The following is a 20038-nucleotide window of genomic DNA, read 5'->3' as shown; positions in this document are numbered from 1 at the left end:
AAAAGTCTATCATGAAAATTTATCATTATACCTGTACTGATTAGTTGCGTTCTTTCAAGAACTTTCTGCAAGATAGCTAAGACAATTTACTGCATGGTTTGTTCTTGAAAGTTTCATTAAGGGAATCTATATTTATTGTTTTACCAATCCTGATTTCTAGATAAAATTTAATAGGATGAGGTTTGTAAAAATAGCAGATATAAAAATACTAGTGTTGGCATGCTCTAAAGCTCATGATTTAGAGTTTTTTTTATACAATTTGCTTCATCTACACTGTATTTACAGTAATGAAACTCAGTAGTGCATTTTAGATGGTTCTTGTTCATTTTAGTTTCAATATTTTTTTGTTCTGCCCTGAAAATGTAATGTTACGTGAGAGGTACATTTCTATCTTTGATCGAAAGGAGGGAAAGGATTCAATTATTTAACATAACTTTTCTAATAGAGCCTGTGATCTTCTTTAAATTGATTTATCTGTTACTCTATACAGTTTGTGCTAAATAGGGCTTACGTTCCATTAACACTCATGAAGTTGAGCATGATTAGTAAATATTAGTACATATACTATGTTCTATATTGCAAGTTTTAACAGCCCCTCTCCAAAGATACATTTGTTGCACAAAAAAATTCTTTTGAAAAAGGTATTTATTTCAGATGTGATTCATGAAAAGAGGGATACCTGTATCACTTCAAATGGAACTGCTTCAGTTGACATTTGCTACAGATATAATGGCAATCAGATGTAATTAAAATGACTATTCCAACTAAACTTGTAAGAATATTAATTACATATTTTGTTGACTTTACTTTGACCTTGTAAGAAGAAGATTCTGCTTAATACCACTTCAAATGCTATATTAGAACAACAAAAAGACTTTTTACTTTCTGCCTTGATGCTGCTTTTTTTAAATTAGAAAACAAGCAAATTTTTTAGACTGAAATTAATTCCTTGAAGAAAGAATGAAGAACTTTTGACTTTCTACAAATGGATTGTAATTCCCAGTACTTCTCATTATTGAACATCCTAGCCTGAGCTGTTAGGAGGTATATAGTGGTTCACCAGCATCTAGAGATTCTTATCTTTACTTCAAAAGGAAGAATTTACCCTGGAATTTTTAATTTAATTTTAATTTAATTTTTAATTTATGTTTCTGCATGTAATTATGGGGTTCTTTTTTGTGCTGTTTGTTTCTGTTCTGAATGGCACTATTTCATTTTATTGAATAATTCAATGAATTGATTCATTGTCCGTAATCAAATAGATTGAATCCAATTTGATAAAGGGAAGTAAAACTACATTTTATACAAGTTTAGATTCCTTTTTTGGATATATATATACATATGGAGGTGGCATCACAAAAAAGGTGGCATTATACACATTGTTTAAATGCATTTCTGACTATTTTTTCCTCCTCCCACAGCTTTGTTCATACCTCCAAAACTACTTCAGAGGATTTCTCAACCTATTAAAGCATATTTGCAGAATATACAAACAGTAATGGTAGGTAGGAGGGGGAAAAATATTCCACCAACAGCTTCTGTTTCCCTGGGAAACATATTCATGAGCTAGCAGCCTACCTGATTCTGTGAAAACAAAGTCAGAAAACTGGGTTTGAGAAATACAACAAAAGACTGAATGGTAAATTAACTTAATACTTTAAATTAGTATTTCTAAAGCTATGCAAATTAGACTTTTATTAATATATTCCAACAGCTTTACAATGATGAAAAAACATACTTTTAAATAAAGTGTGTTTCAATTATATTTATTATTAACTGACTGATCTTCTTCAAACTCTACTTTAAATTGTACCAAAGCATGTATGGGAACATGTTTCAGGGGGAAATAAAGGATGAAGTAATGAAAAAAATTACAACCTACTGAGCTCTAAAGTATTTGAAGCCCACTATTTATTTCAGTGTTGAAAAAGGCTCAATTTTTAAAAGTTTTCTACTTATTTATTAGATTTACATCTTACCTATTTTCCAAAGAGGTTTATATAGGAACACCCTTATTTAATCCTCACAATAACAATCACTTCACAGAGTGGTCTCAGAAAGATGACCCAAACCCATCAGTTTCCAAAACTGAGAGAAGACATAAAGTTAATCTTAAAAGAATGGCAACTGGATGGCTTTTTTTACTTCAAACAACATACATAACAACACAGGGAGATTTATTTGATGATTTAAAAGCACGGACATGGAAGACGAGTTGGCAAAGAAAGTTAGAATAAGACTGAAGAAAATTGGGGTTTTAACTTATCAGTGAGAATTAACATAGAACATACTCAAATAGATAATAATAATAAAGTTGGAAGGCACCTTGGAGGTCGTCTAGTCCAACCCCTGCTCAGGCAGGAAACCCTATACCATTTCTGGATGTGTATTTTAAATACTAGATTTTGTTATGAGCTGACATAAAGAAAATTTTGGTGATTTAAAACTTGGAAGTATAAATATTAACAGTTAAATTTGAATATTTATTTGCTTATAAAGGTTAAATGTAAAAGTAATTAAGATATATATAAGCTAAAATTATATTGATGAATGTAATAAATATGTTTTTACTTAGCTGTTATAATAAAAACTATTATATTGAATGTAATAAATATGTTTTTACTTAGCTGTTATAATAAAAACTATTATCTTAAATATGATAAGAGAAAAAGAGAGGAAGTATCAAATTTATTTATTTATTTATTTATTTATGAGACTTATATACCGCTTTAAGTGCAAGCACTCTCTAAGCGGTGTACACCAGTAAGCAATGTATATATATATTTACATTGCCCCCAACAATCTGGGTCCTCATTTTACCTACCCCGGAAGGATGGAAGGCTGAGTCAACCTTGAGCCGGTGAGATTTGAACCGCTGACCTGCTGAACACAGTCAGCTAAAGTGGCCTGCAGTACTGCACTCTAACTGCTGCGCCACCTCGGCTTGGTTGAAATAAGAGAAATTTTGGTTACCAAATTTAAGATATTTGGAAATTAACAGAATATAAGAATGCTATACTGTATTATTAATTAGTTGATGTAAGATGGTGAGAAATAAAATATATTCAAATAGGTAAGACGTGTATCCTGAATATTATATTGATGAATTGTGATAAAGGGAACTGGAGTTATTAAAAACATGGAAATTATAAATATTAAATGTTAAATTTAAATATTAATGGGAAACTAAAAATTGGGAAAAACTAATTAGGACATTGATTGTCTATAAAGATTGAATGTTAAAATAACTAGGATATGTATAAACTAAAAATTATTGATAAATGTAAGAAAATTATTTTTATTTAATCAATATAATAAGAATTGTATTAGTTTAAATATTAGATAGTAAATAGTAAGGGGAAAAGAGAGGAAATATTTAATGTAATAGTTTGAGATCTGTACTAAAGATACTTGTATGTTATTCAATTATTAACTCAGCCGCCACATTGCTTTTTAAATATTTAAATGAAAAACTAGAAAATTAATAAAAATTTCTTAAGAAAAAAAATCTCTCCAGTTTTAATTCAACAGTTTAACCATTACACGTTTCATTCTTCACAATGAAGAATGTTAGTATTTTAACATTTTAGTAACATAAGAATTATGATCTATCAATAGCAATCACAATTTTTGTGTGACTACTAAAGTTACTCAAATTTGTAAAAATCTACTCATAAATATACTGTATGAAATAATCACTACAATGTGAAAGTCATTTAGAGAGAAGCTTATCTTTGTGAGAAAAAATATTTGGAATACAGCAGCAGCTGCATCTTTTAAAAGCTTGGTGAAGCCACTTGAAAATCCCTTTTTAAAGTTTTAGTATAAACAAAGAAAAGTGGGAAATGGACTTGAATTAACAATATGGGTCTTAAGAAATATAGTGTTTTGATGTTCTAAGCAACAGGTTTGGAGAGGTGCTTTATCTTAGCATGGTTTTTATGGCCCTAATCAACTGCTGTATAAAGTAATATACAAATTGCTGGATGTTTAATCACAATAATTATCATGGATCCCTGCATTTTAGCTTCAATGAATATGGCTAACTTTGAATTTACTCAGTATAACTTTCAAAAATTGATACTGCATATATTCTTGATTAATATCAATCCATTTTATTAATCCAAGAACTAGAACACCTGGTTAAGTGCAAAACATAAAATATATTAAAAATAAGTTACACTTTTTATTTTTATTACATTTCTAATTATATTTTAAAGTCATGAAACTAACTTTTAGAAAATCTTTCAAAATATTTGAGTTATACTCAAATCATACTAAAACTCTGGACAACTCACAAATTAAAAGGCTTTAATACAATAAAATATCCTGCATATGTGCAGTTTATAACCAGATGCTTGAAGCTATTTAACACATTTCTTAGCAACAAAGTTGACAGCAAGTTGAAGCTAACTAATTCTACAACATATGGAACAACATATCACCAACTTTTCCCTCATTCCCACATTTTTAGAAGTATACTAAATAAAAGATTAAATACTATCCTCATTTACCTATCACAAAATTATGATCATATATATTCCCTCAATTCATCTTCAAATCATTATTCCTTGTCATTGGTTGGCTAGGTGTCCATACAAACAAAGTCTTAGTTGCACATAATTTAAGCCTCACTGTTTTAATGGTTTTCAGACTCAAGCCAAAAGTTTAGCTATTTGCAAAGGCAAATAAAGCAACCCCTTTTTATCCAATATCAGAAATTTGCAAGAATTCACCTGGCATAAGAGCCCTCCAGAAAGTGTTACACAGAGTAATGCCACATACATTCTCCACTCAATACACTTCTAATTTCAAAAGCAAGAGAGCATCAAGAGTAGCACTGGTAATAAATAATGTAGGAACAGGTTTATTCTGGACAATTTCTGATATAACCTATATGAGCATAAAATGATCCATGTCTTGATAATGCGTATTTGACCCAATTACAGGTAATCCTCAACTGGCAACCACAACTGAGCCCCAAATTTATGTTATTAAGCCAGACATTTGTTAAGTGACTTTTGCCCCATTTTACAACCTTTCTTGCCACAGTTGTTAAGTGAATCAGGGCAGTTAAGTTAGTAACAGGATTGATAAGTGAATCTCGCTTCCCCATTGATTTTATCAGAAGGTCACAAAATGTGATCACATGATCCCAGGACACTGCAACTGTGATAAATATGAACCAGTTGCCAAGTATCCAAATTTTGATCACATGACCATGGTCATAAGTATGAAAAATGATCACAAGTCACTTTTTTCAATGTTGTATCTTCAAACAGTCACTAAACAAATGGATGTAAGTCGAGGACTACCTGTATTTCTGGGAACCATTAGGCTCAAGACAAGTTAGGAACTGGTATATCTTGACAGATATACCCACTCTGCAGAAGTGGGGTGGCACCATAATCCCACCAATAAAAGTTGCTTTGCAATATGCTTAGAGACAGTTCATAATTTGTGGGGATAGAGTAATACACGGGAATATGAACTAGGGTTTAGTATTGACACAAGGTTTGAATTCAAACCCAAATCCTCTGTAGAAACAGGGGAACATAGATTTAGATCTACCTAATTTAGCATTGTTGGCACTGAACTGGAGGCATCTCTTTAAGCTTCCAAGCAGGAATTTTTCCAGCCCTTCCTAAAGTTCTTAATGATTGAATCTCAGACATTCTATATGCAAAACATAGTCACTACTCTACTGGGCAATGACTTATTTAATATATGTATCTGGAAGGAGGAGTTGTGATTATATGTATAAATGCATATTCTATTTCTGAGAAACTTATATTGTATGTAGTTTGAGACTTGCCTATCAACTATATATGTCTATTTGTGGGGACGGACATTCCTTATGAATATACAATAGGGCTACATTATTAATTTATAATATATTCTAGAATTTCATGAGAAGAAATATCTGTTTTCTGCATTTAGATTTCCAGTATTTTACTGTGTGCAGCATTCACGTTAAAAAATGGTTACTATGTGTTAACTACAGAGCAACCATCAATATGTTTAAGAATATGGAGAAGTAATTTTGCTTCTTTTAATAGTTAAAATTAAATCATTGAGTCTAACCTAAAAGTCCATTTGGGACAAGCAAACAAAGGGAAGGGGTGTTATTTTATATATTTAGTTTAGAATTAATTTCCAAAATGATGAACAGTGGTGGTGAATAATTTAGACTTAGATTATTTTCCAAAAGAATTATATTCATAGATACACCATAAGGTATGATAGCAATGTAAAATCATAATGTTAAAATGGAGTAGTCTTTAAATAACACTACAAAGTCATACTGCAGAGATTGTTGCTTCATAACCTGCTTAATGGTTTCGTGGAAACATTTCGTTCCTCACAGTGGAACTACATCTTTGGACTGCTCCAAGCAGGGCTTTTCTTGTGCTCAGTGTCCCTCTTTTTTGTGACAGCCATGTCCCACCCCAACTTATTCTGCCAAAAGACCATCTTATTCTTTCTATAAATGCTCACCCATAACCCAAGTTAACCCAAGTTCTTCCTAGGTATTCCACAAAGTTAAATGTTCTCTATTTCTTACCCAGATAATTCTTTTATAAATCCCCCACGTTTACAGTCTTTGAAGTAAGCCCACGCCAGCGTTCAGCGCCCCTCCCGGACAGCCTAGTGGTCACGTCCTACTTTGTTATAGCCTTTTCTACTTGCACCACCCATCTCCCCTTCCCTAGTCCAACCTTCTCAGAGCTGAAAACGATGGAAATGTCAAACAGGAAAGGATGGGAGCACCAAGACAACCCCACCCCTCCTTCATCTAGGCCTCTGCAACACCAGGCCATCCCCACCCCGCCTGCTGGTCTCTCCTGGGGATACCCGAAACCCCTCCCTCAGAGAAGCGGAGCCAGCAGCAGCCACTCGGATCAGGCCCCGCCGTGGCTTAACGAGCGGGGCTCCAGCCGCAGGCCCCTTCCTAATTTTCGCAGAGGGGTAAAAAAGCTTCTCTTTCCCTCACCCCGCCCGGGTCCTCCAAAGAGCTGGGAGGTTTTAACTGGTCTGGCCTCCAGGTCGCCTCCCTCCCTCCCTTCACCCGCTGCCAAATCCCTCGGTGCCTCACCTGCCAGCGCCAGGATCTGGGCCTTGTGCAGTGGCGGCCGCTCTCTCCACTCGCCGGGGCTCTCGTCGCCGTCCTCGGGGTCGTGGGCCGGGCTGCGGTAGACGGTGTAAACCTTCTGGTTGTCGAAGTCGAGCCGGGATTTGGGGCTGAAGTCCTGCACGCACGACACGGGCAGCGCATAACACACGTTATCCTCCAGGAACCGCACGAAGGCATACATCATGGAGCGGGGCCGCGCGACCCGGGGGAAGGGGGCTCACGGGCGAGCAGGCTGGGGGGGGGGGCGCCCGTCTCTGCTCCCGCAACCCCGGCTCTTCTGTTATTGTTCCTGGAAGCCTGGCTCGGCGCTCGGCTGAGCTAGTCTAGGCTGCAGAGCCTTCGCCTCCCAAGGCAGCCGGGATTCGGGATTCCCGCAAGCAGTCGAGCGCCGAGCGAAGCGAGCTTCAGTCTGGCGTGCAGCTCCCAGAATCGCCCGACGCGCGCGGGAGATCCCGTTTAGTGCTGCCATAAGCGGCAGCGGCGGCCCTCTCTCTCTCTCTCGGGCAGGAGGGGGGAGAATTTACGGCGATGAGCAACTTTCGGGAACGTAAGCTTTGGAGCTCATTGTTTCCGCTGCCGCCACCTCCGCACTAGGCCCGATCTCAGCAAAAGAGGGCGAGAGGAAGGCGGTTTGCTAGCCGGTGCAGCGGCTACTCTTCTATGCTTCAAGTTACTTAAACGGACCTTTCTCCCTCTCCTCTTTACCCACCTAGCGTGAATAAAGGTCGCTGAATCCAGTCCTCTCTGCCACGCCATCTTGCTAAGACAGGACTGGATATGACTCGGGGAAGGGGGTCTTGCAAAGTTTTCCAGCGAAGGGGAGCAGACAACTGTTTCTGTGAAGTATATAGCCTCTTTGGGGCAATGCAGTGCATTGCAGGTTGGATGGCAAGAGTGCAGATGGCTTCTTGTGAGCTCTGGGGCAAATAGAAAACAAGCCACCAGATTGATTTGCCTCTGGAAAGGGCAGCAAGGAAGTCTGGGCCCATCGGGAAAGTCCCAAAACCAGGCTTCTCTTATCCTCTACCACAGCAGAGAACATTGTGTCCAAGAGGCCCATCCAATTAAAGAAAATTGGGCTCTTATAGATTTTGGTTGCCTGGTGAAATCAAGCGGGTAAACAAAGTAGATGCTTTTGCAAATAGCAGCCATCTCCTTCCACTCAGACAATTGGGATCAAAGAGGGGAGGCAACAGCTGTTTTTTCTGTCGCCATAGCAGCCTTCTGCTATCTTCCCACATTCTTTGCCATATAGGAAAGCTTGTTGAGTTCAGGAAAAAAAATGAGACAAGACAATGGGCATGATTGTTGATCTGGCAAAGACACTTCTCCATCTTTTTCTCCCTCTGGGTGATCCCAATCTATAGCATATACTTTATCTTCTTAGGCCCACAAATCATTTCTCAGAGAAATCACATTTTGCTCAATCAAGAATATTGGCAATTCATGACAATTTCACTGAAAAAAACAATAGTGCTTCATTTGCACTGCATACTTATTCATGCTTAACTGAACCATCCCTTATTCAATACAATTATATTGGTTTACATGACACACAAGCTGAGTTTGCAAAACATACTAATGTATGTTTAGTATGCTGACTAGATTGGTTTATTTACCACATAAGCACAACTAAAAACTGCTTTCAGGACAGCCTTACTAGTCCAAACTCTGCTACACTTGACAAAACAAGATAACACATCCACACCATGCCACACATTTTAATCAGTATCCTGGAGCCGAATTCACCACTTTCAAAGACCCAGTATATTCTGTGAACCCATACACTCAGTTTTCATCAGGAGAAGATTAATTCAAACCCCAAAATCTATGAGTTAATCATTAGTAAGGCTGTATGAATCCAGGAACCCCAATCCAACTGTTGAGCATATGCAGGAAGGAAATAAATATCATTAAAAGTATGGGACCAGGTAATTGGATCCCTGCTTCTTTTTAACATTTTTAACATGCTTTGGTTGCATCAAAAAGATGGGAGGTTTTAATCAGCCTGGTCATAACTACCATTTTTTTGCTATTGACTTACCTTGAGGATGCCTCTACTAATGGCAAAAGTCCTGGTTAGTGGCTGTTTTTGTAGGTCCTCCAGGATTTCATGCTCATCAGATATTGAAAAGGACAATTAACCCTCACCTAAGTAGTTCATACGATATGGGGAATTACCTTAATCCCAAAGAAGAATAAGTCTGGAACTAAATGTAATTTCCCACTTTAAATTGACTAGACTGTTTGATTGAATTTTCTTGTTGACCTGATGCTTACTATCCTACCTCCAAGATCCAGTTAAGCATTCTACATGGGGAAAATCAGATACAATTGTGTAGTTTCAAGTATATAGGCTCATCAGTAATCCTTACTCCTGCAATTAGGTTCACATTACAGTAATGTGGTTTGATTTTTATTTAATATATAAGCCCAGCCAATTGTAGTTTATGAAATAGTGAAATAGAATAACATGAAATTAATACTTATTGTGTATGTGTATGTGTGTGTATGTATGTATGTATGTATGTATATATATATATATATATATACACACACACACACACACACACACACACATACACACACATACAACTTTCGTGGTGATTACAAAGACTATAATAAATAGTATAATTTTCAGCAAAAAAGTTCTGTGGTGGCCAAAAAACAAGCTTTACATCGAATCAAACTATTAGTCCATCTAGCTTGGTACTCACTGTATTAACAGTGGGAATCTTTGCCAGCTTTCCCTGGAAAAACAAAGTCTTAAACATAAGAGCATCTGCACGTAAAGCAAAGGCCCTTTCACTGAGTATAGTTTTCCTTTCATCTTGGAAGCAATCAATAGGGGTACTAATGCAGCATATTAATATACTTTGCCAGGGATTGGAGCTCACAGTTTTTCTAATAAGATTCTCCATGAAATATACTAAAGCATTTTTTTTTAATGAGAAGTCAGCCTGACCCAAAGACCAATGGACCTCCAGCAATGCTAGCAATACTGACTTCACTGCCCAAGGAGGATAGTGATGTAGCACTAAAGCCAGAATGGCACACTTGGCAGGGGAAATATGGAAATATGAATAATTCCATACATGAATCATTCTATACGTGAAACAGCTTGGGATGATCCATGACCCCACAGAAGATTGTGCATTTTGTTCAGTCCAGACCTGAAACTTGTCGTAAATCTAAGATATCTGTTTTCCAAGTAAGACGTGTTTGGAGACAGAGGGGCTGGTTTTGCCTAGACTGCTACCTTGCACATTTCTAGACTGTAAAGTGTGTGTTCCGAACTGAAAACACGTTTTTCATTTTATTCCATGAATAGAGAAGCTGCCTCCTGACTGGCTAAGGGAGATGAGGCTAGCTCTCTCCCCTATTGCCTTAAGCAAGCAAGTAAAGGCATTCTTATTCAAGCACTGAAAAACAGATTGTCAGTAAATTTTAACTGATGTGATGGGGCTGTTTTTTTATTGATGATAAATTGTAAACTCTGTACCTTTGTTTTTAATTGTGCTAACTACCTGAGGGTCCATGACAATGCACCGCACCCAACTCGCCATGACCAACTCACCACAGCCATGGCCAACTTGCCGTAGCCAATTCGCCAGGGGACAAAGCAATGGTGGAATAGAATCATTAAAGAAAGGATGCAAAAGGAAGGACCAAATGAAATATGAATGGCAAAAATTAAAATAATTTTTATTTATTTTAAATAATTGAATTGTTAAAAATTGTCCTGTGACAAGTTGTTCCGCGGTAAGTTGGCCGTGACGAGTTGTCCCATTCCGAGTACTTGATGCACCAGGTCAGAGAGAAAGCCAAATATAGATAAATAAATAAAAGCCCACCTTCCTACATTTATATAACATATTTTAACTCTGCTTGCAGCTTAGCCTAGGTTCTATTCTCTAGGCCAGTGGTTCTCAACCTGTGAGTCGGGACCCCATTTGGGGTTGAACGACCATTTCACGGGGGTCGCCAAACAACGCAGTCCGCCATTTTTTCCCCCTTTTCTTTAGCTGTGCTACTCCCTTTTATTCTATTGGCTTTTGAAAGCCAATAGAATAGACTCTCTTGAATAGAGTCTAATTCTATTGGCTTTCAAAAGCCAATAGGAATTGTCCAGGCTGTCTCTGCCCTGCTGAGCCCGCCAAAAGTCCCATTCTGCAAATGGTGCTGCACCAGTTGAGTAGTCCTTGACTTATGACCGGTTGAGTAGTCCTCGACTTACGACCAGTTGGGGGGTCGCGGAATTAAAAAGGTTGAGAACCACTGCTCTAGGCAATAGAGTTGAATATCACTGAAGCAAAGTTCTTTACTATTACAAGCCTTGATAACATAATGTCTGAGCAATAGCGCTTCATCATCAAGACCTGCATTACATTTGAAATTCACCAAGAAATTCACCAACAAAAGAAAAAGTTGGAGCCTTTCAAATGGATCTCTCTCACGTGTTCACAAACTTCACCTCAACTACCATCAACTTGAATTCCCCCACCACCACTTGTTTCCCCTTAAACCTACATATGAGACTGGAAAAAACACTAACACTATGCATAGTTCTGGGCTTAACAATAGCTTCCTTTATTAGGCTCATCCTAGCAAAAATAGTTTCCCAACTATTGCAACATTGCACTATAATAACAGTGACTTTACCCTGCATAAAGCTTTTAATGTTAGAATGATTTTTAAAGTAAGAATTGAGTAAAAAGCATCATAAGCCCTTGCCTTTGTTCCCTTTTTGCAAGGAGGAGATGTGCTCCTGCCACTGCTGTAACAAAATTCTGAATTCTGGAATTTATTTATTTATTTATTTAGAGCAATGAATATTACCAGCAGGGAAGTTTTTTAAAAATGATTTTCCAGCAATGTCCTGGAGCATACAGTATATGTCACACATGAAATATTGGCATGAAATCTATATCAGTAATTCTTATTATTCCTATGTTATCTGTGTTTCAATGGTAACAGAACCTAACAAATATTATATAATTTGAATTCTCCTTCGATTATGTTGAAATAAGATAGGGAAATGCACCTATTGATGACTTAAGCTTGGGCTCATTCTCATTCTTGGAGTTAAGAGACCAAGCTAAACACTGCATCCTGCTGAGAAAGCACAAAAATATTGTCAGAGCCTTTTCATGCTGTGATTAGGTACTAGTGGGGAAAGAACTGAAAAAACTTTAAAAAAAAAATCCAAAACCACTTTCTTACAAAGCATATTTAACTTCCTATCACATAGATCTTCTTTTTAGATGGGCTAACAAAAACTAGGAATTGGCACTGTGATTCCCATTGCCATCCTTCTTGAATTTATTTCCCAAACTTTCAGTACAGACTAAATGCCTGATTAGTCAGATGGGAAGTAGAGATTTTCTTAATCAATTTGCATCTCATAACTTTTGTGATTACAAGTCCAAATGTATCGCATGGTTTTACAGGATACTTAAATGATTTCAGTATCTAAAGGACAGCTGGTTCGCACCACTTCGGCAGAACCGGCAGCTAATTTTTTGTTGCCCAGGCCCAGAATGGACGTCCAGAAGTGGCATCCACACTGAGAACCGGTTGTTCACATATTTGAATCCCATCACTGCTAAAGTACCTATTTGTATCAGGGACATATATATCCTATAGAACTTTAAAGCTTTTCCATTAGTCATAAGTGATGGTGTGAAAGATTCAAGAGACTTTCTGCATTCCTAAATTAAAGTTAGAGTTAGAGTTTGGCTGTCATAAAGAAATTTCGGTCTGCAAATTCAAATTGACTCCCTAGGCATCCAACTCTCTCGAACAGTGTTACCCCTACCATCCACAATGAGCCCAACGCTGGCTCCGTAGGCTCAGGAAGCTGGAGAACTGGTTCTCTCAAACAGATCTCTGGGACAGATCCCTGCAGTTTGGAAAGAGCGCTAAGCCTACCGTCAACACAACCCATTAAATAAGCTGATTAGTGGTTTGTGGACCTATAGTGGTAAATTAGGAAAGCTAACTATTCCCAAAACTTGAGTTTTGGGGGAAATTGGTTCTTCCATTTTATTGTGCAATTCCCATAATTGTCAAACAGATTTCAGCAAGGTGTACGGAATTGTGGGGTACAGCAGTGCGACATGCTGTGGCAATTCTTTCCACCTGGGGAAGGAAGACATTTGGCAAAAGGAGATTATAGAATGGATGGGACACTATCCTGAACTTGTTACTGGTAGAAGCAATGGGTGGGCACTATTCCACTGTCTGCCCCACTCATCATTGACAGAGAAGTTGTCAAAGCAGATTTTGTAAATCTTGAAACTGCTACAGATTGCTTCAGGATGAAAGCACTAACACTGGAACAACTAAGGACAACCTAGGACGGCCTCACTCATGGGTTGTGGATCAAAGGAAATCATCATGAGAACAAAACAGCTTAGGAAAGTTGGTAGAGCAAGTTTGTATCATGGTTAAATGCAGTTAGAGAAATGTCTTTATGCTTGCTGTTCTTTAATAGTTAAGAGAACAAATCAGAAGTAAAATTGGTTCATTATTTTTAGAAATCAAAGGCTGGTCTGAGCTTGTTACTATAACAAGCCATAATACAACAAACAAGAGCAATATTTATTTCTCTGCTGGCAAATATATCTGTGGCTGTAGATACTGTGATCTTTTAAAACTGATCTTTTCAATATTGTGGAGTCTAGATGGTGATCTGATCTCACTGATCTTTTTCATTCAAGAAAAGTTCAGAGGCATTTAAAGATGATAATCCATTTCATATCAAACACTTTATATAAGCATCTACATAGCTATATTCTAGTGTTTTCAACATGAAATAAATGTCATTATCACAGCAGGCCAAATAACACTTCAAAATAGTTTTGATTAATATGAGAACTCCAGTAGAGAGCTTAACGGGAGGCAGTCTGGAACATGAATAGGTTACAGTAATATTGTGAAAATCTCCTTAGAATTCAGCAATAATACCTCTTAATAAAATTAGAATGACGTATTTTCAAATACCAATATCACCATATTGCCATACTCCAAATAAGGCATTTAAAAATATGACATTTATTTATGTCTACTAAGGTGAAACTGAAGAACCCATTCATATAGGGCAATGCTAAAAAAAGGGTTATAAATCAATAGATTTTTCAGGATTATTTTAAAGGACCATAGGGTTTACAGGAGTATACAAGGGTTCAGGGTATCTGAAGATAGGTAGAGGTGTCAAAAAGTCAACAACGCAAACAAAGCCCTTCCTGATTTCTGGGTGGATTGTGGCCCAGATAAAAAAGAGACAGGCTTTAGTCTCACGACAAACCCACCACCTTGATATTTTTCAGTTTTCCATGGAGGAAGCACTGACTGAGTGATTTCTTAAATGTTATTCGAAGAACTATCAAAAGCAATCTGACCAACAAAACACAAACTTACTATAATGGACTGTAAGAAGAGAAATAAAATGTTTATTTAAAGAACAGCTTTCCTCATGGAAGTAAAGCAACTGACAATTAACAGAACGAAAAGCAAGGTGTCTATGAAACGCTCCATATATTTTCTAATGATATCCTCTTTTCACAATGGGAAAAGTAAAGAAGACAGAGTTAAATGAAGAGGGTGGGTGTTTGGATAATGGTGCGGAACTGCTGGAAATAGAAATAGAAATTGGGATCCCTGCTAATTTATTTTATCCCTCTATAGCTCTTCAAGTAAAGGATCCTAGAACAATTTACCAAAGAAGAAGGGACGGGGAAAGAGAGAAAAAAAGTCTTTAAACCATCACAATAAAACTAACAAGCTTTAAAAAATAAATACAAGGACGAAAGAAAAATTTATTTTTACAGAAGAGCAAAATGTCTACAAAGCAAACAATCTGTTAACTTAGAAATACTTAGGAAAGCAAGATGTCTTCAGTTTTTTTTTCCAAAATAAGACAGTTGGTGTCATTGAAACATAGCTGAGATACTATCCCAGAGATGGATTTACTCTGACCATTGCATTCTTAATTGGTAGGATCATGAAGATAATTGCCCTGAATAATGCATGAATTGAATAGTTCTTGAGATATATCTACCTCCCAAACCATTGACAGCTACTAATGTCACTACCATTGGCCCAGAATTTGCAAGGAACCAATGCAATATTTTCAAGACTCCTGTTATCTTATTTAGCTGTCCCTACATCATGCCACAGCTTCCAGATTGTCTTCAAGGGTAGTCCCACATAGATCATTTTACAATAGTTTAATCAAGATATTATTAGAACAAAGATCACTGAGATACGATTATCTTATCCAGACAGTATTGTAATAGGCCCTCCTTGGTACTGAAGCAACTGTGTCTCTATCAACAGTTTAGAATCAAGAAAAATGCCAGGTTATGTGCCTATTCCATTACTTGAAGGACCATTACCTCATTCAGTTCAAGCCACTGTGTTAACTATCAGGCATGAGAAATAGAAAAAGAATTGCATCTAATAGCAGTATGCATCTTCCACAAAACATGATTGGTTCCGCAGAAATTTATTAGGACCAAATAAATCATAGCAGTAAGTTCAAATATTCTCCATATTTAGGAATGCACTACAAAGATGGAAAATCGAGCATATTCACACTAGGATATATTGCACTATTTTATTCAAAATGTTTACTGTAATATGACTCACTATAGCTGACATTGGGAAGGCTGCTGATAAATTGTAGTTGCTACATTTTTCCAAACCATTCCCCCCTCTCTTCTTTAAAAAAAATAGTGACAAAAGATTAAAAAATGCACCTAGAAGCAGAAATTGGGAAAAATTAAACACATAGCAAAGTGTATGTGTGTGTGAAAGAGAGAAAAAGAGACGGGGGAGTGTGAAGAATTTTATATTTATCACAAAAAGGAGTTAGAAAATGTTGAAAATCACTTTTTGTGAAGTGATAAATTGTATCATAAAGGAATACAATTTACTATTGTCCTAAGATTATATGGAAAGAAACACTTTGTGTGTCACAGTCTGTAATATCTGGTGTCCCTCATGCTCACAAAATAAACAGTCCATTTAACATGGCATAATTAACTTCTATCTGGTTGTATGTGCAATTAGATTTCTAACGCTTAATACAATTTGAGTACAAGTTGGCAGTAATTTATGATGTGTTCAGCAAAAAATACACAGTGGAAAATATTTCTAATCCACATGCCTTTTCCAAAATTAAATTAGAATTTCCCACATGAATGTGATATGTGCAATATCAGAAGTTTTGCTGGCCTCTTCCAACTAGACTGAAAACTATCTGGCAATTTTTACTTCTAAGCATATAGATTGTGGGGCATATTAGTTGCTTGGGAAGGCAGAACTGAAATATTTGGGCAGAGATCAGATGAGGAAAATAGAAAATCCTTTTTAAATTACCTCAGCATGATCTAGTTATTCCTAGATGAAATACCAAAAATAGGCTTGTAAAGTTCTTAATATTCACTAAATCCACATATTACAAATAATGTCAATTATGGAAGTCAATATGTACAAGGAGTCTTCGACTTACCCTCACAATTGAGCTCAAAATTTCCATTGCTAAACAAGACAGTTGTTAAATAGTTTTGCCCAATTTTACAACCTTTTTTTGCCATAGTTGTCAAACAAATCACTGCATTTGTTATGTGCATGATGTGGTCATTAAGTGGCTTCCCACAATGACTTTGCTTGTCAGAAACCAGCCAGGATGCTTACAAATGATGATCACATGGCCTGGGACAGTGAAACTGTCATAAATACCTGCCAGTTGCCAAGCACGCAAATTTTGATCGTGTGACCATGATACTGCTGCAATAGTCATGTGTGTGTGTGTGTGTGTGTGTGTGTGTGAAAACCAGTCATAACTTTTTTAGTGCTGTTGTAACTTCAAATAGTCACTAAATGAATTATTGTAAGTTAGGGACTACCTGTATAAAGGTTTTTAATGCACTGCTGTTATAATTCAAACTTTGGAGTCACAATAACTCCTGAAATTAAGTGTCTTGATAAAAGTCTATGATTTGAGTTCCAGCATAATTTTTAAAATATAAAATAATTCAACTAAAAGGCCTCCAAAGCAAGAAATATCCAATTAATGCAACAAAAGGTACAAGAGAAATATTGTAAACAAGAAGCAGAGACACTGGATATGATAAAAAGCTAGATAGATATCAAGAGAAGATTACAAAAAAAATGTGCATATTTTCAAGAACAGTGTGCAAACTTCCAAGTATACTTCACCCAGACAGATAGTTTTAAAAAACAGACAAGAGACGGAAGAAAGAACTATGGCTAGAACTATGGGTATTGAAGCTATGTCTTCATTGCTTACAGTCTTAGAAATATAGAGGCAATCTTAGACATCAATTTCTAAAACATGGGATGGAATCAAAACTCACACACTATAATATAGCAAAAATAAAAGAAAGTGTCATCAAGCTAAAGGATGGTACATACCACATACAATATACGTAAGTGCTAAATACCTATCACATGTATGTAAGTGCTAAAACCTACACAGACAACAGTGCTTAATCTAACTACCAAAATTTATGATATTAAAACAAAACAAAACAAAATGCTGTGTGCCTTTAATGTGAGGGTTTAGAAAAATCATATAGATTTTAATAACGGATTTATTTTTAGCAAAAGTAACAGAAAAGAATGTTGAGATTTTTTAAAGAATCAAGTTAAGGTTACTAGGTTTAATTATTATTCCCATATAGAATGGCATGCAGCCTTCAGCATGATGGTGAGGATGTGATGATTGATGATGATGATGATGATGATATCCATTCAATCATTCTTGGTGATTCTATGAGCCAGATCTCTCTGCATCTTCCAATCTTACACTACTTCTTTGAATTATTCTATGCTCTGGCTAGTGTCAGCTTTGATGGTGTCCAGCCACCTGTTCTTTGGTGGCCTAGTTTCTTTTTACTGCTAACTCTTCCAAACATAATTGCTTTCTCCAATGAATTCCCCTGTATGACATGGTCAAAATAAGTGAGACATAGTTTTATGATTTTTGCTTTCTAGTGACATGTCAGGAGTTAAGCACTCCAGTACTTGCTTATTAGTCACCTTTGCTGTCCCAGGAATACACAGAAACCTTTTTCAGCATCACAGCTCAAACAAGTCGATTTTCTCTCTGTCTTGCTTTTTTTAATGTCCAGGTTTCACAACCATAGGTAGCTACAGGGAACACAATAGGGTGAACTAACCTACATTTAGTTGTCTGGCTGATGTCCTTGTTTTTTCATATTCAGCTCATAATTGCTGTGCAACCCATTGCAATTCGATATTTTATTTTATGCTGCATTCACCACTTTGAGCTATCTGCGATCCTAGGAAGGTGAATTTTTCCATACTTTCCTATCACTTCACTATCAATTTTTATTTTGATGTTTCTATTCCTTGAAGTGGTCATGATCTTTTTGATGTTCACAAAGAGACCAAAATTCTCACTTTCTTCTTTGATTTTCTTGATCAGATGTTCCAGGCCTTCTTTGATTTCTGAGAGGACAGTTGTATCATCAGCATATTGAAGATCGTTCATGTTTCTTCCTCCAATCTTTAACCCCATTTTTGATTTTTCAAGATCTAGCTTCCTCGTGATCATTTCAGCATGCAGATTGAATAAGAACCTTGTTACACTCCTTTCTCTATCTTAAATCAATTGGTGTATCCATATGGTGTTCACACAGTGACTTCCTGATTTGTATACATGATTCCATCAAATTGACCACATGTGCTGGTACAAGACCCAGGTCTTGTAGGGCTTTCCATAGCTTCTCATGATAACAAAATCAAAGACACATGTAAATGATCTTTTGATATTCATGAGATTTTTCCAGGATCCGGTGCAATATGGTCATAGGTGCCAGGATTCCTCCAGAAATCAGCTTGGATATCTATAATTCCCTTTCAATGGTTGGTGCTAGATGTATAATTCTAAGCAAACTCTTGTTAATGTGAGGGATGAGAGCAACTGTACAATAATTGGAGCAATCTTTAGAGTCACTCATTTTTGGGAATAGAATGAACACTAAGCATTTCCAATTTTGTGGCCACATATTGGTTTCCCAAATTTTCTGGCACTGTGGGTGATATAGGCCTCAATTCTGCAGAGATGATATCAATACCTGGAGTCTTGTTTTTGGCAGTTGGCTCATCACCCATATGATCTCTTCCTCAAGGATGGCCAGTACTATTTTTACTTCAATTTCCATTGTCATCCTGAGCCTTTGCCCCTTTGCTATCTGGCTACAGCTCTTCTGTATATTCTTGTCATCTGTTCTTGATGCCTTGTTGGTCGGACAGTTCTTTTGCTTGTTTGTTTTTAATGATGCCTTTATGAGCAATAAATGGTGTTTGGATCTTTTTTTTTTTATTAAAAAGTTTTATAAATTTTACAGAAAATAAAAGACAATACAAAAACAAAAAACAACATATACAAATAAAAAACAAACATTACCCAACAAAACCCCCCTTCCCCCACCCCTACCCAACCCCCCCTTCCCCCCCCAGGGCCTCCCAGAGCAGAATATAGGCTTAATTAAAAAAAAGTTAAAAAAATTTATATTTATAAAAAAAGAGAATATAAAATAGAAAATATATATAGAGAGAGAGTTAAAAATTATGAAAAAACTATATAGTATTTTTATATCAAATTTAAATTGTATGAATTTTATCCATTTATCTCAAACAGCAAGAAATTTCTCTTGCGTTTGTGTGTTTGGATCTTTTTGACTTGCATAAATGCATTCCTAGTGTACCCTTCATGTAGTCCACTTCAAGCTGTTTACATCACTTGTTCTAGTAAATTTCACTGGCCTTCCTTGCTGCCCTCTGGAAAGCTGCATTCAATCTTCTTGCTTCTTGCTTCTTCCCATTTGCCTGCTACCTTAGTTGCTT

The 20038-nt window shown here is 36.5% G+C and overlaps 2 protein-coding genes across 4 annotated transcripts in view; both read right to left on the bottom strand.

The window, feature by feature from the left end:
- BEND5 (BEN domain containing 5) overlaps positions 1-8176 on the bottom strand; it is a 29310-nt gene extending 21134 nt beyond the window's left edge. The window contains exon 1 of one of the 3 annotated variants that reach the window (XM_039319950.1): positions 7097-8176. In XM_039319950.1, the coding sequence (XP_039175884.1) occupies positions 7097-7319 (223 nt within the window). In that variant the 5' untranslated portion in view covers positions 7320-8176. Of the gene's footprint in view, positions 1-6565; positions 6740-7096 lie in introns of those variants that run through there. The other 2 variants (XM_039319956.1, XM_039319951.1) reach the window with 2 other exon arrangements.
- AGBL4 (ATP/GTP binding protein like 4) overlaps positions 1-20038 on the bottom strand; it is an 891909-nt gene that overhangs the window by 450805 nt on the left and 421066 nt on the right. The window lies entirely within an intron of this gene.

Source organism: Crotalus tigris, unplaced genomic scaffold, assembly GCF_016545835.1.
Source record: "Crotalus tigris isolate CLP2741 ecotype Arizona unplaced genomic scaffold, ASM1654583v1 scf7180000023617.9722795, whole genome shotgun sequence".
Classification (NCBI taxonomy): domain Eukaryota; kingdom Metazoa; phylum Chordata; class Lepidosauria; order Squamata; family Viperidae; genus Crotalus; species Crotalus tigris.
Note: the sequence above shows the minus strand (reverse complement) of the source record. Positions and strands in the feature narration are given on the sequence as shown.